The 15,292-nt window shown below is 40.3% G+C and overlaps 1 protein-coding gene across 22 annotated transcripts in view; it reads right to left on the bottom strand.

Annotated features, from left to right (window-relative positions):
• NRXN1 (neurexin 1) overlaps nt 1-15,292 on the bottom strand; it is a 1,077,731-nt gene that overhangs the window by 1,053,420 nt on the left and 9,019 nt on the right. For 21 of the 22 annotated variants that reach the window (XM_033124534.1, XM_033124537.1, XM_033124546.1 and 18 more), the window contains exons 1-2: nt 6,348-6,877; nt 1,920-3,603 (exon numbers count right to left, since the gene is read on the bottom strand). In XM_033124534.1, coding sequence (XP_032980425.1) covers nt 1,920-2,691 — 772 coding nt within the window. In that variant the 5' untranslated portion in view covers nt 2,692-3,603; nt 6,348-6,877. Of the gene's footprint in view, nt 1-1,919; nt 3,604-6,347; nt 6,878-15,292 lie in introns of those variants that run through there. The other variant, XM_033124535.1, reaches the window with a different exon arrangement.

Here is a 15,292-nt window from a genome sequence, read left to right as displayed (position 1 = left end):
TTCCTGCTCTGTATTGTAAAGTGGTATTAGGATACTTAGAGCATTTTTTGCCATAGATAGAATAGTGTTCATTTTTGATTCATTTCTATCAATCAGTGCAGATATATGCAACTTCAAATTATAGTGTAGCACATCATCTTATATAGCTATCTTATTCATAATTTACAATTAATTTAGATTTGGTAAAGGGAAACATGTACTGTTTGATTTATGTAAAACGTAACTGCAAAGCTTGATGCAAAATCCATGGAATTTTACTGGCCAAGCTGAAGTGCAGTGTGGGTCATGAAATAAACAGTCTTCTATAATTACTTAAGCCAAAATATAATGAAAACAAAAACCCTCAAGAAGGCAGAGAGCAACAAAATAACCCTTTACTTTCTTTTCTATAAACCTATGAACTCTCCTAATGACCAGCCTTTTTCTTCCTATTTCCCTTCGGTGTTTAAACAATTATAAATTGTATCAAACCTTCATTTCTCTTAAAGTCAGGAGAGAGAGAACTGCCAAGTCTATAACATTTACAAGGGCTAGTTCCCTTTAGCAGTGTCAGCAGAAAAACCCAGAAGACATTATACAATAATATACAGCCATACATAGAGCTTAGTCCCTACAGCTTTCAAAATCAGATTTCATAATTAACCTTTTTAAATTTGAGCCATTAAATGCCATTTACCCATCTGCTGATTGCTTTGATTTGACCCATAAGCTATCTACTTTAAACCCTGACATCTTCTCTCTTGCTCAAACACAGATACATCTATGTTCCATTGTTTTCATATCACTCACTTTCTATTCATGGGCTTTTCTGTGCTTGTACAACAATGTTTTTTCCTTGATCATTGTCAAGTAGTAACATTGGAGAAACACATTAATGACTGAATTTTATTTATAAACGAGAGAAAATAAAACTTAGATCTGATATATATATATATATTTTTTTAATTTCTAATAACAACAGAAATTAAAGCTTGGCTTCCACTATTCAGATAAATATCATTAGCTGAATATCCTCAGATAATCTCTTGCAATCCTTCATCCGTATCCCATGTTTATTAGCCTACAGAAGCTTGCCAGCCCAGCAACATCTAAATTTCTCTATTTATCTTCCCAAAGCATCTGCTAATTGAGAAATGCTATCTAATCTCTAAAATTTCTAAACATTAGCTGGCCTGTCTCCCACCTCAAGAAACCACAAAAATTTTTACTTATATTGACAAATGTTGGACTTGGACATAACCATAGAAACTAGCATTAATTCCAAGAACCCTCTTTCTAATCAAGCAAATCTTCACCTGTACAATCCCCCTCTCTTCTTCCACAACCAGGGGGAGGACTTCACATTTCACTTGTAAAAGGCACAGCAATGCCCGTGAATCCCAACCCCCTTCTCCTTCACCCTGGGTAACTACGTGGGCATTCTCAGCCATGGTGAACCACTCCTGCACGTCATTCTTCACCAAACGTGTGCCCGATCTTCTAGATCCTTGTTTGCATCGAATAGGGGGAAATCTGTGTATTACGGACTTAGAGGTGGCAAAGGAAAGCACAGCGGTTACTCAGGTGGGCCATGTCCCAATGCAGATAGGGAGCAGATTTTGGCAAAGAACCCGAGGAATGAAGAGGACAGGTCATTCTACTTGCCACTTGGACGGAAGTAAGGTTGGTAGAAAGGACTCCCCGGAGGAAACTGAACCTGGACATGGGGGTGCTCAACCATTAAGAGGATGCCAAGGGAGGAACTGCAGGAGATGATGAAGCAGAGAGGCCAGAAACAGGTCTCCACCTGGAAACTAACAAAAACGCTGTGCAGAGAAGGCAAACCCCATGCACCAGCCCGGCCCCGCCTGCTTTGCTCGGCCTCACGTCGCCCTGCCCAGGCCAAGGACCCGGTGGGAGGGTCAGCCGTCGGGCCTTACCTTGGCTGCAGTCCTTGCCGCGGAAGCCGGTCCGCGAGCAGTCGCACACCGCCTGGTCGTCCACCACGGAGCACACGCCTCCGTTGAGGCACACGCCGCCCTCGCCCTCGTCGCCCGCCTCACACGGGCTCCCGCCGCCGCTGTTGGGCGGCTCGTCGTCCAGCTTCACCTCACCGCTGTCCACGGGCAGGGCCTGGGAGGAATTGACCCTCACGTCCCGAATCCACCCTTTGAAGGGCTCTCGCTCCCTCACTGAGGCCAGCGTGAGCTTGAGTGCCGTGGCGCGCAGTTCGGGGGGCAGCCCCCCCACAAACAGGCCGCTGAACACCGTCATGTCCCTCCGCTTAGACTTCACCTCCACCCACTTGGCCTCCACCTGGTCGATGAAGAGCGTCGTGTTGCGGAACTGGCGGCGGATACGCACGGTGTGCCAGGCACCATCGTTGACCGGCGTGTCCGCCAGGAGGGTGGCAGGGTCGGCGCAGAAGATGGAGAAGCTGAGCTGCAGGCGGCCGCCCCGTGTCAGGATGAGCTCCAGGAAGTCGCAGAAGCCCTCGTCGTCGAAGTAGAGCACGAGGCCGCGGGCGCTGCGCGTCTTCAGCTGGAAGCTCATTTCGCTCTCGCAGCAGGCGTTCCACTTGGGGAACCGCGTCCACTGGCCCTCGGCGCCCGGGAACTCCAGCCCGCTGCCCAGCTCTGCCCAGCAGCCCAAGAGCAGCAGCGAGAGGCACAGGAGAAAGCAGCCCCCGCGCTGGAGAAGCGCCGTCCCCATGCTCGGGGCTGGGGTGCGGCGGGGGGGTGCCGGGGCCGACAGGGTCAAAACGGTCCTGGACACCGTGATGTAGAAATAAGGGTCCAAGAGTAAGTAGGGTAAGGGGGTGGGCAGGAGTGGGAGGGATGCACCCTCCTGTATCTAGCTCTTTTTTTCTTCTTCTTCTTCCAGCCGCCCCTCCCTCTCTCCCTATAGTCTCCTTCCAACTGGCAAATGAAGACCCCAGTGGTACAGGGCAGCCACAGAACTTCCAGACCAAAGGGAGGATACACTTTGGAGGCAACGTTCTGGAAAAGGCGTCAACAGGAGGTCAAGGGAAAGCACGCATCCATTGAGTCCGATGAACTAGTTCAAGGGCATTGGTGGTGTCAATAGATATTTTACTCCTCAGATATCAGCATCTGCCAGGTACAATCGCTGGTACCAGGCAAAAGGAAAGCAGTTAGAGTCAGGTAAGAAGTAAACACTTCTCAGGGAAGTACAAGGAACAGCAGTGAACCCAAATCCTTGGAGGCTTGTGAACGGAAATGTTTCTCCTCCAGATGTAGTGTCCCAAACCAGAAGGGAGAAAAGTGTTCCTTGCCTCTTTAGGGCACTTGTCAACCCCAGAGTAGTTTCAAAGGCCTGCTTCTTCTGTCATATCATGGACTTCAGCACCACTGCAGCCAAAGCAGAATTCCTTGCACGTGGCCTCACAGGCTGGATTTTACTTCTCTTTTTCCCTCCCCAATGGTGGGGTTCAAACCCAAAAGCTGTGAAATAGCCAGCAGCTGTTAGATGTGGGAATCACAACAGCTCCTCTTCATTTTTCTCCACCTCAGCAAGGCCGAGCTGAAATGCCAGCATATCAATTGGTCGTGGGTTGGTGATGCATTTAGGTTTTATTTTGCCTTTAAATAAGGACCCAGAAATCTGCAAAGAATTAAAATAAAAATTAAGTTCTGAAGTTATTTATAGTGTCATATAAATCATCATTCAGCTCAGAAACCAGGTATATATAACCAGTGTTGTTAGTAAGCAAGAATTAACCTTATTGGAAGGAGCTTATTTGTCCTGACCTACGAATGAGACCTAGTATCTCCTAATAGTGAATATCACATTCTTATAATCATCCATTACATCCTTGTAGTTTATTATAACTGTTAATACGTAACCCTCCCAGATTTTCATAGAGATTTGGTTATGGTTATCTTATAGTTTTTCTGAGAAAGTTAAAATTTAAAAAAAAATGAAGGGGGAGGAGAAGGCCCTTTTAAGGACTTATGCTTATATTCTGTACTGGTTACATGTACAATAAAAATACAGTCTGTTCAAATCTCAGTTAATAGCTGATTTTATAAAATGCAAACCTAATCAAACTGTCCACTGGAAACTGGAGGCTTGGATATGTATATCATTCTTCCCATTTTATGTTTGCCAGAAAGAAAAGGAATATTGGTTTCTTGGGAGTGTTTTTTAAAATTTCAAACAAGTATTTTCCTCCTTTTTATTAAAGGGGTAATCTGTTACAGGAGAAAATATCTAACAGGAGTCATATCTATTTTTGGCAGCATTATATCTCAGTTACCCTATTATTAGCTCCTCTACAGATGAATAAAGTATTTAACATTTTGCCTAACATCGTAGTGATCTTAAGTCCTCTCAAGTCCGTATCTGGCTGTCAGCTCTTAGAATTTGTGTGGTCAGAACAGCAGTTGGCATGTGTGTTACCTTAGCTGCTATAGCTCCAGGACGCTAGAATTTAAAATCAGGTATTTGAGTCACTCACTGTACTATTAAATCACCTGTCTTTATTCAACTCTAATCTGACAGGCTCTTGAAATGGTACAGAAATCATAAATAGTGAGTTGTTTTTAAGTCATTTTTTAACCTAAAAATATTACTCTCACATTTTGACCAAAAAAAAAAAAAAATCACAACTGTATCATCTGGTCCTGTCAAGCAAACACATGTATTTCCCTCCTCCCAACACCACACACACACACACATGCGCGCGCGCACACACACACACACACACACACACACACTATTGCCTGGACACAGAAGCTCACTATCCATTAACACTTTTTTCCCTACAAGCTGAAACTAGCAGTAATTTATGGCACCGCATTGTGCTGCTGCTCCTCCGTGGAGGTAGTGGAGAGCATTTCTCTTCAATACAGAGCAATCCCTACAGGTGTCAGCTGAGAGCCACCAAGCTAGGGGATCCCACTTCAAGTTCCTCCCCAGATGAAATTGATGACTGGTTCTCTTTCAACACCATACACGCACGCACACACACACACACACACACACACAGACACACACACACACTGCCCACTATCAAAAGGGAATAAAAATCTCAGTTGCTTATTTATTATGGCTGATACATTCCACACCATCAGCAGTCACCAGCCATATCTTGTCTACTCCTGTGCCAAGCCCAAAGAAAGGTGCACTTAAAAATCATTCTAAGATAGCATCTTATTCAATATACTCTTTTTTTTTTAAGTGGACTCAGGAATCTGCCAAATTTTCAGTCATTCGCAAAATAAACCTGGGATTTCAAGATCGAGAATAATGCTTTGAAACCATCCACAAGCTCATTTGTTTGAAAACCATTTTTATGTGTTACTCGGTTGGAGACGATTATTTTATTAAATAATGTTACAGCAATCACAAAACCTTTCTTTACCTCTCTCTCCAGCTTCCCTCTACTAATGCATAACAATTTTCTTAAGGAATGGAAGAGAAGGGGGAAATACACATATATATTCTTAACCACAGGGGAGATCAACTGACTCTCCCAGTTCTTAGAGGAAGCTCATTGTGTGTGAGAGGATCTGTATTTATATGGAGAAAGAGGATTCTCTTTAAGGTGCCGGAAAAACCTGGCGAGTTCGCAAATTAGAGGATGAAATAAAAGGATCTGAAAACCTTACTGCAGCCAAAGAAAGAAGCGCTCTAATTCAAAAGCAGACTAACAGCCTCATTAATCTTTTCTTTCATTTCTAGAATCAAATTCATTCCCAAGCCACTGGAAGGATCGATACAGTATGCTCATCAGCTGCAGTTGCATTTATATTAGTATGTTTGTGGTATCACACACATATACACACATGCACAGACACCTTTCCAAACACCGTTCAATATATACAATCAACAAGAACCTGAAAATTTGGAGAGAATTTTTAGAAGTACCTATCTTTTCCTCCCGGCTTTTACAAAGTCCGGCAATACCAGTGCACACCCAAAATTCTCCCTGGCTTTCCCGCCCAGTCTCTAAGCTCCATCTCTGATACCAGTGCAGTTTCTTGGAGCCTACTACACAAATTAAAGATAGGCACAGCATGCGGCTGATGGGGAAGAGGAAGAAAGATGTGGATATACGTATATTTTATTGCTTTTTGTTTCTAACTTGCCTGTTTTCTTTCTTTTGCTAATAAATCACTGCATTCAACCTTTAAGTTACTACCCCAGTTCCACCATCTCATCTTGCCATCTATTTAAAAAGCTGCATGCAAAACAACCAAGATCTGTACTCCTCCACCCTCCCACCACCCATCCTTCCCTGTGCATTTGTGGCAGATCCTGGCTCAGTTACAACGGGGAAAGATATCCTTCTCCAGCTTGCCTCGCCCCATCCCCTCCCCCCAACCCAAATTGAGCTTCTTTACCTGCCCGGTTATTCCCCTTAGCTCGAGCCAGAGACTGAAGCATGCATCGGTCAAAGCGAATTTCCTGAGGGCTGTGGATAAGGCGACTGCCGCTGCCTTTTCAGAGGCGTCAGGCTTGAGCGTCTGTCTCCAGGAGTGCGGGAGGGAAGAACAGGCAACGGAGGGGAGCAGGAGGAGGAGGAAGAGAGGAAAAGGGCTGGGAAGGAGGAGGTGGTGGTAGAGCCCGAGAAGGCTGGGTTACGTGACGCGGGGTGCTGTCCTTCTGAAAGAGAAGGGCGGAGCTGAGCTCTCCGCAGTACCATGGAGAGCGGCGCGCGGGCCTCAGGCTGGGATACTGGTGGGGTCGGTCCGCGGCGCAGCCCCTCCAGCTCCAGGTCAGGATGCTGCGGAGCGAGGTGTTTCTACCTTTGCTTCATCCCCTTGCAGGGGAAGCCCGATCCAGGGGGCGGAGACCTGCCTCAAGCGCTTCTAATTTGTCACCACCCACCCCTCCGAGAGAGAGAGAGAGAGAGAGAGAGAGAGAGAGAGAGAGAGAGAGAGAGAGAGAGAGAGAGAGGACACCAGATAACCGAGTAGCCTACTGAGCATGCCCAGGCCCACAGAAAGCTGTGTGGAGATTTCACTTCGGGGTTTAGTCGTGATTGGACAAGGGTACCTAAGAAGGTGCCAGGGAAGGGCTGGGCAGTCAAAAGAAAGGGAACAAGGAGTCGGTGATGAAGACGAGCTCTGGCTTTACTTGTGCACTTTGGTCTCCTGCTTGGAACCCTTGAAAAGCTGCAGCTCTTTGAGGAATGCAGGGACAGGCAAGAGTCACACAGCCGCTGGCATTCCCTCAGATCCAACGTTCCTGCCCCCCACACCTTACTTGGCCCTGGCCTGAGTGATCAGTTCAAACCTTCACGTTCTGCCTCGTCTGTGCCAAAAAGATGTGAGAGGAACCCATCCGGCTAACACGCCAACTAACTTGGAGACCATACGCAAGTCTCTCTGACAAGGTGCATTTTGTGGCAGCATCTCGTCATGCCCCAGCTCTCCATGCTCTGCCATGGGTATCCTGAGCTAAACCAAGTTTTGTACCAGTTTAATTCTTCCCTCTGTCTCCTCCTTTCTTCTGGAGCTAGTAAAACCTGGAGGGAGTGAAACTCTCTGCCAGCCTTTCACTATATGCCCAGTAGGCATTGCTGGGTTGGGTGACAAAGGAGCTAACTCTAAGGGAGTTTGCAGAATAGATGGTAGAGGAGGCCAAAGTGTGCAGCTTTGAATTATAGTTTAAGTCCTAAGGACATTTAAATTCTTAACCCTATTATATTCTTCACCTGGGTTAGTTTAAGAGCAGAAACAGCAGACATATTTATTTCAACACCTCCAACCTAATAGCTTCAACCTAAAATGCTGTAAGGTAAGACTGTTTTCTACCTGTAGGCCTTATAAAGCCAGACTGCAAGAACTAGACAAACTCAGGAAGACTGAAGTTATATACATTCCAAATGCAATATTCGTTTCCTTCCAAAAAGAAAAAAAAAAAAAAACAACACTAGAACCTATTCTTATGATAAGCCTATTTATATTTTCACTACTTTTGTAAGAGTCTAAATACTATGAAGACATGAACCACAAGTTTTATTATTTTTATTGCATTCAGAGAGCCACTGTGGTCAAGTGATTAAATATGTGGGAACTGGAATTAGTTTGTCCAGGATTGAATTCCATCTCTGCCACTTATTAGCTGTGACTTTGGGTAAGATACTTAACCTGAAGATGCTCAGTCACCTCATCTGTAAAATGGATATATTAATATCCCTCACTTCATGTTTGTTGTTGTGAAGATTCAATAAACAAATGGGCATAAAATATAAATAATGTCTTGAGTAAATACTAGCTATTTTTACTAGTTCCAAGCTCAGTCTCCTCTGTTTGACCTAATGGAACTCATTTCTCTGAAATCCAGATTCCTTGGCTGTAAAATCGGGATACTAGCGATTGCCAAATTATTCCACAGGATTTCCTGAAGAATGTAATGAAATAGTTAACTGTTAACATGATTTTAAAACATAAATAAAATTTTAAATAATGTAAAGCTAAGTCTGAGAAAAATATCTTATGCACGGTTTGAGGTAATTAAGTGAACTTGGACGAAAACTAGTTTACTAAAATTCAGTGGCTTTTATGCTTTTCCTACCATTTACCAATAGGTTCTAGAGTAAATAGCACATATGCTATGCCCACAAGTGTCTAGTATAGAGATAAAGCTTATTGCAAAAGTAAGTGGAATGGACAGCCCATTTTTTTATTAGTTTCACATGTACAAAACACTGTAATAGTTAGACATTTCACCCCTTACAAAGTGATAACCGCCTCCCTCAATCTATTTACCTCTCTGACATCATGCATAGCTGTTACAATTCCATTGACTCTATTCCCTATGCTGTACTCCACATCCTGTGAATATATATATATATATATATATATATATATATATATATATATATATATATTTGTAATGTTGAATGCCTACTCCATGCCAAACAGAGATCCAAGTGCTTTACTTACATTAACTTAGTTTATCCCTCACAGTAACCGTGTGAGGTAGATTTGTGTGTGTGTGTGTGTGTGTGTGTGTGTGTGTGTGTATAAAATTACAGTGGGCATTCCATATTATTCAGCTTCAGCTTCAGGTGTACAGTGCTTTGGTCAGGCATCTACACCGTCCATGAAGCAGTCTCCCTAATAAGACAAGTGCCCATCTGACACCCTACAAAATCTTTACAACGTTACTGATTATATTTCCCAAACTATCTTTCATATCCCCGTGGCAATATTGTGAATACCAATTTGTGCTTTCTAATCCCCTCACCTTCTCCTTCATCCCCACCCCCCTCCCAACTAGCAATCATCAGTTTTTCCTCTATACCTCTAAGACTGTTTCTGTTTAGTTTGCTCATTTATTCAGTTCTTTTCATTCCACATATAAGTGAGATCATATGGTATTTTTCTTTCTCCATCTGACTTATTTCACTTAGCATAATGTTCTCTAGGTCCATCCATATCTTTGCAAATGGTAAGATTTCATTATTCTTTATGTCCAAGTAATACTCCATTGTATAAATGTACCACAGTTTCTTAATCCAGTCATCTACCAATGGGTAGTTGAGTTGTTTCCATGTCTTGGTTTTTGTGAATAGCTGCACAGCCCATTTTTAAAGATTAAACCTAAGTGGGTTCCATGATGCCCTTAAGATACTGCGGGTATGTTCATCAGTGAATCTCATGGTGTTGGCAGATTTCTAGAGGCTCTCTAAAGAGTCAAAAGAGTCAAAGCCATGCCTTTTACCAAGACTCCTAAAAAACATATGAATTGCCTCTAGGGCACATGACCTGAACAATTATCTAGTTTATTTAATTTTGCCTTTGTGAATTTTAATATTATCTGGGGTTACACAGTGTTTCCACTGGATCATGGGTTTCCTTGGGCTGTCTTCTGTGTTTTTCTGATTCAAAGATATGCTAACATTCTCATTCTTCATGTTTAAGTTTTAAAACAAGTCCTCTGTGCCAACGCTTTATACAAACACACACACACACACACACACACACACACACACACACAAACTAACTAAATGGAGGGACTAGATTATGTGTTGCATTACTCCCCTTGCAGTTATCAGATTTAAAGTAACTACTGTATCTAGCCTAAGGAACATGGGAGAGCCACAAGATATTCTCTCTCTCTCTCTCTCTCTCTCTCTTTGAAGTAAATATGCAGAGGGAAAGCTATCAATATGTGCTTAGAATGAAAAAAATATATAAAAATATAATTTAGTGACAAAAGCTCTTTATTTTAAAGTTATGATTTCCTATGTTGTTTCCACATAAATTGCTTTGACTCTCTTAGTGCTAGTTTCCTCATCAGTTACATGGAGGATAATGGTATCTCGTTTTATAAGATTTGATGAAGAGAATGCCACTTTGTAATGTTGAGTGCCTACTCCACGCCAAACAGAGATCCAAGTGCTTTTCTTACATTAACTTAGTTTATCCCTCACAGCAACCGTATGAGGTAGATTATAGGATACCCTCATTCTACCAAAGAGAAAAATGAAGCATAGAGAAATTAACTAAGACAGTCAAGGTCACACTTGCAAATATATGTGCAAGGGAAGGATACAAACTCAAGACTGTGATCTCAACCACCTTGCTACACTGCCTCTCATCATATGGTCCAATGCACCTAGCACACTGCTAGCACAGTGCACATGCTGACAAATGTTAATTCCTTTTTTCTTTCTAAGAGTTTCAGCAAGAGGAATCCAGAAAACTAAACAGTCAACTTTGGAATGTTGCAATGTTATTCTTTAATGAGGAAATGCTACATACACTATCTTAATAAAAGCAGGCGAGGTGTCTTAATATTACCGTCATTTTGTTTGTTTGTGGGTAAAATGTATTATAAAATGATTCCTGTAGATCTGAATTTGAGGCAATTTAACATTTATCAGAACAACTTAGTATTTTTCTAGAAAGGAGTAAGCTAGGATGAATTCCTCTCGGAACCTTAGGGAATCTACCAATTTTAGGCTACAGTAAAGTGTGAAGGATTTTAACTCCTGCCCCTTGCTACCACTCAGACAAATGAGATAATTATGAAATCAAGGTAGTTGTTTATGATTATGTCTGATTGGGAGAATTTCTGACAACCCAAATATGGAAACATAAATAATACCTCACGACATAAACTGGTAAACATTTTGCAACAATGAAAATAGAAATGCATGATCACCATAAACAAATATATTTCCATAAGGTATTAAATATTAATGAGCATTCTAACATGGAAACTCACTCCACACTAAAAATAAACGAAACTAAGTAGTAAGAATTTTTTGATGGATAAATGAATACAGAAAGACTCTGGGTTTATTGCTGCAATCATAGCTTGTGCTTTAACATGAGGAAATCAGTGTAAACACCTACTTTCCCAATTAACATTAAAGCAAACGGGAGGCTTCGAGGTACCATGAATTCCAAGATAGATACCAAATTGGAAGGGAGCTTTAACTGTACTAATATAAGTAATTTAAGAAGAATAATGATAATGATGAGGGAAACTATGAGTTGCTATGCATTAAATATCTTCCACTAAAGATGGTAAACAAAAGAGCAATAAGATTTATCACTCTGAGGAGATTTTCCATTTTGCTGTGATTCAAGTGATCAAAATGAAGCCAGTTTTTCTACTGTAATAATGGGAGAGATTAGATTACATGACATTCTCAACTAAATTTTAGATTAATAGTGAATTCCTCTAACCAATTACAGTATCATTGTTGCATAATTGGAATGCTATTGTTTAGTTAACAAGTTATTTATTTTAATAATAAATATAACTCTTATTCTCTGTTTTGTGATTAAATGTCTCTAGCTGGTTTCCTTTATATAAACACATATGAGCTTTCTAGTTACACAAGTCAATGAATTGTTATTGAACATGCTTCTATTTAAACCTCATTTTCAGCACAACTAAAAGAAGTTTCAAATGCACGGAGATGCAATGAGGTCTAGACCTTTGTATTCAGCTACAGACTAGAATAAACATACTGTAATTTACATACAGAAAAATCCACGTATTTCCCATGAAGTCTATTAAGTCACTTTTAGGAGAAATAAGCAAACTCCGTATGTTAAAAGCTTTTGTACTTTTGGAAACAATCTTCAGCATAGTGAAATTAGGATACGTTCACATGATTACATAATTTTTCAGTAATCCAAATATAGAATATGAGATCTTTTAAATGGCTACCAATCATTAAAGGTAATTATTAAGGAATCAATCTACAGTAGAGAAAGTACATGGATAGGTGCTTGAGAAGAAGTTAAGTTCTAAAAAATGCACCTGCTAAAGAGGTGTCAATGTGGGAACCCTGTGGTGTGTTTGATGGGCAGTGTTTTAATATCTAGGACAGCACCAACACCTGGGTATGTTGTGCTATGCCTTCTCCCACCCGTCCTTTCCCCACAATGATGACAAATCTTTCTGAAGAAGAATAGCAGCTCCTAACTAAGTTTGTGAGAAGCCCCTGCCTGGGGGTTCATTTCTCTCGGTGATTCGTCGCACAGTTGAGCTTGTCTTCGTTATCCTCTGTCAGAACTTATTTTCCTTCCCGTACTCGAACTTTGTCTCTTTACTATCTCTCCCCCAAATCTCACCGAAAGTCAACCCCTTCCATTCTCAACTGTCAGGCTCAAGGAAAATAATTTCATCATTCATTAGAAACTGTGTTACATTCATTTTCATTGGGTCCCTGCAACCAGTTGTTTGTTTAATTTAACCAATCCTGTTTAATTTCCCTTACTGTGGTTTCTGAAGGAAGATCGAGAGGGTTATAGAAGTTATAGATGCCAGTGAGATTCAGAGCCTTATTGTATCTTTGTTTCATTTCAGCCTAATTCTGCCCCTAAAAACCTGTGGAATCAATTCGCTGTTGTGGCATATTGAAATATTTGGTAGTTAGCTTTTTAAACACATCCTCTGTTTTTATTTTTTTTTGTTGTTTGTTTCCCACTCCTATCACTTTCAAACTACTGCCCAACGAGGTTTTAAGCCTCGTTGTTCTTTCTGGGCTTTCTCCTTGTATTTTCATGCTTACCTTTTATATCCAGTTTCCCCCCTCTGCTGTATCTGCTTAATATTGTTTTTCATTTAATTATACATATAAAATTATTTAAATATGTATCATAAATACACACACAGAGATAAATAGGTTAACAGTAAAGACAATGGTAGATATTAAATATACATCATTGGAACTTCACAAATTATAATAATAATACATAATTTTTTCTACAAAAAATAATCTTAGGCTTTTGACAGGAGTTTTATTTTTACAAGAGCTTTGCTCTTGCAGAAGGAAAAATAATAATACAAGGAGATAAACTAAACCCTAAATTATATTTGTTCACTTGATCTAGACATCTCATTGAATGGGACTGTAGGTCAGTACTATGCAAATTAATTTTCTGCAGATCAAGGAGAACAGATAGAAATGACACAGAAAGTCTGGCATGTGACATACATGAGTAAGGTAAACTGAACTGGGGAAACAATGATTGGTTGACTCTGTGGCCAGCTGAAAATTGCATACTTCTCTCAAAAGGGCATCCACTCCTCAACTCCAGCAGCTTGTGGTCAGGTGGCTCCAGTGTTGTCAGATCATACAATTTGTCAAGAGCATCTGCAAATCTGTAATTTTATATATTATCTTCTGGTTTTTAAAATCTTAACTCATTAAAAACTAATCACTTCCACAACAACAACACTGTGCAGGACAATACAAACTTTGTTGGTTGGAAATGGCACAGGGGCTGCCATTTTGTCACCTTCACATTTGTGTTCACATACCAACTCACACTCATGTATTATTTTTCTTCGAGTTCAACATTTCAAAAGATTTATTTACATGACCTAAATCAAACCAAGGATATAGAGTAGATAAATAGATACACTCAAGTTTAAAAGTTTACCTTTGGTATCACGAAGATGGTTTTGTAAGTAGCTGGGTATGTTAAAGGAAACACTGAATTCTAGGTAACATGTTTTTTAGTTCTAGCTTTAATATTAGCATTGTTTGACACTGTAGGCAAACCTCTTAGCTTCTCCTAGTTTAATGCCTGTGTGATATATTTTGTGGATTGAATTGTGCCCCCCCAAAAAGACATGTTGAAATTCTCACCTCCAGTATCTATGAATGTGACCTTATTTGGAAATCTTTGCAGATGTAATCAAGTTAAGACAAGGTCACACTGGATTAGGGTGGGCCTACATCCAAAGACTATTGTACTTAGAGGAAGAAAGAGAGATCTGAAGACAGAGGAGAAACAAGGAAGGCAGCCACGTAAAGACAAAGACATTGGAGTGATGTAGCTATAAACCGTGGAATACCAAAGAAGACTGGCAACCACCAGAAGATCTGAGAGAAACATGGAACACATTTTCTCTTTGAGTCTCAAGAAAGGACTGACCCTGGTGATATTTTTATTTCAGACTTCTAGCCTCTTGAATTGTGAGAAAATAAACGTATGTTGTTTTAAACCACCTAGTTTGTGATTTGTCATGACAGCTCTAGGAAAGTAATACAATATACATGATAGAAAGATTGAGAAAATGTCAGTATGGAAAAAACTTTCATGCAAGGCAGTTTGCTAGATAACTATAAATATATATATATATGTATATATATATATATGTGTACATATATATGCTACATATACGTATATATATATAGTTTTACATGTATATTTTATATATATATTGTTTTATATATAGTTATATACATATATATATATACAAAACTTTAATCCATATAACAACCTTGAGAAGTAGACATTTATTCATTCCCCTCTCTCGTTCTTTCTCACTCACCCTCCTTATCCCTCGCCTCAACAAAATATGGCTTAGAGATGTTAATTGCCCCCAAACTCAAGGATTGCTTCTGGATGAAGTGAGGACCAGATCTGTCTAAGACTAAAGTCCATATTCTTGTTTACTAGACCATTTTGCTACATTAGTTTTCAAACACAGAAAGCTATAAAATGTAACATAAAATTATTATTCTGGAGTCTTCTTTAATTTTTAAGAAATTGAAAATAGGGAGAGAAAAAAATACCATGATAGAGAAAGCAAGAATACATGGCCCAGTTGAATATATCTCAGTACATTTTAGGTATACATAGGGCTTGGACAGGCTATTCGGACACGAAAAACAAATATCGTAGTTTGCCAGTGATATAGTATCAGCAGTACTTTAAAAATAAACGTATTTAATATATGACATGATACAATATAGAAAACATAAATTTAGAGCTTGAGGAATTTCAAAAGAGAACACACCCACGTAACCTTCATCAAGATAAAATAATAGAATATTGAACTCATTGCCCAGCAACTCTTG

The sequence above is a fragment of the Rhinolophus ferrumequinum genome, chromosome 13, assembly GCF_004115265.2.
Source record: "Rhinolophus ferrumequinum isolate MPI-CBG mRhiFer1 chromosome 13, mRhiFer1_v1.p, whole genome shotgun sequence".
NCBI classification, from domain to species: Eukaryota; Metazoa; Chordata; class Mammalia; order Chiroptera; family Rhinolophidae; genus Rhinolophus; species Rhinolophus ferrumequinum.
Note: the sequence above shows the minus strand (reverse complement) of the source record. Positions and strands in the feature narration are given on the sequence as shown.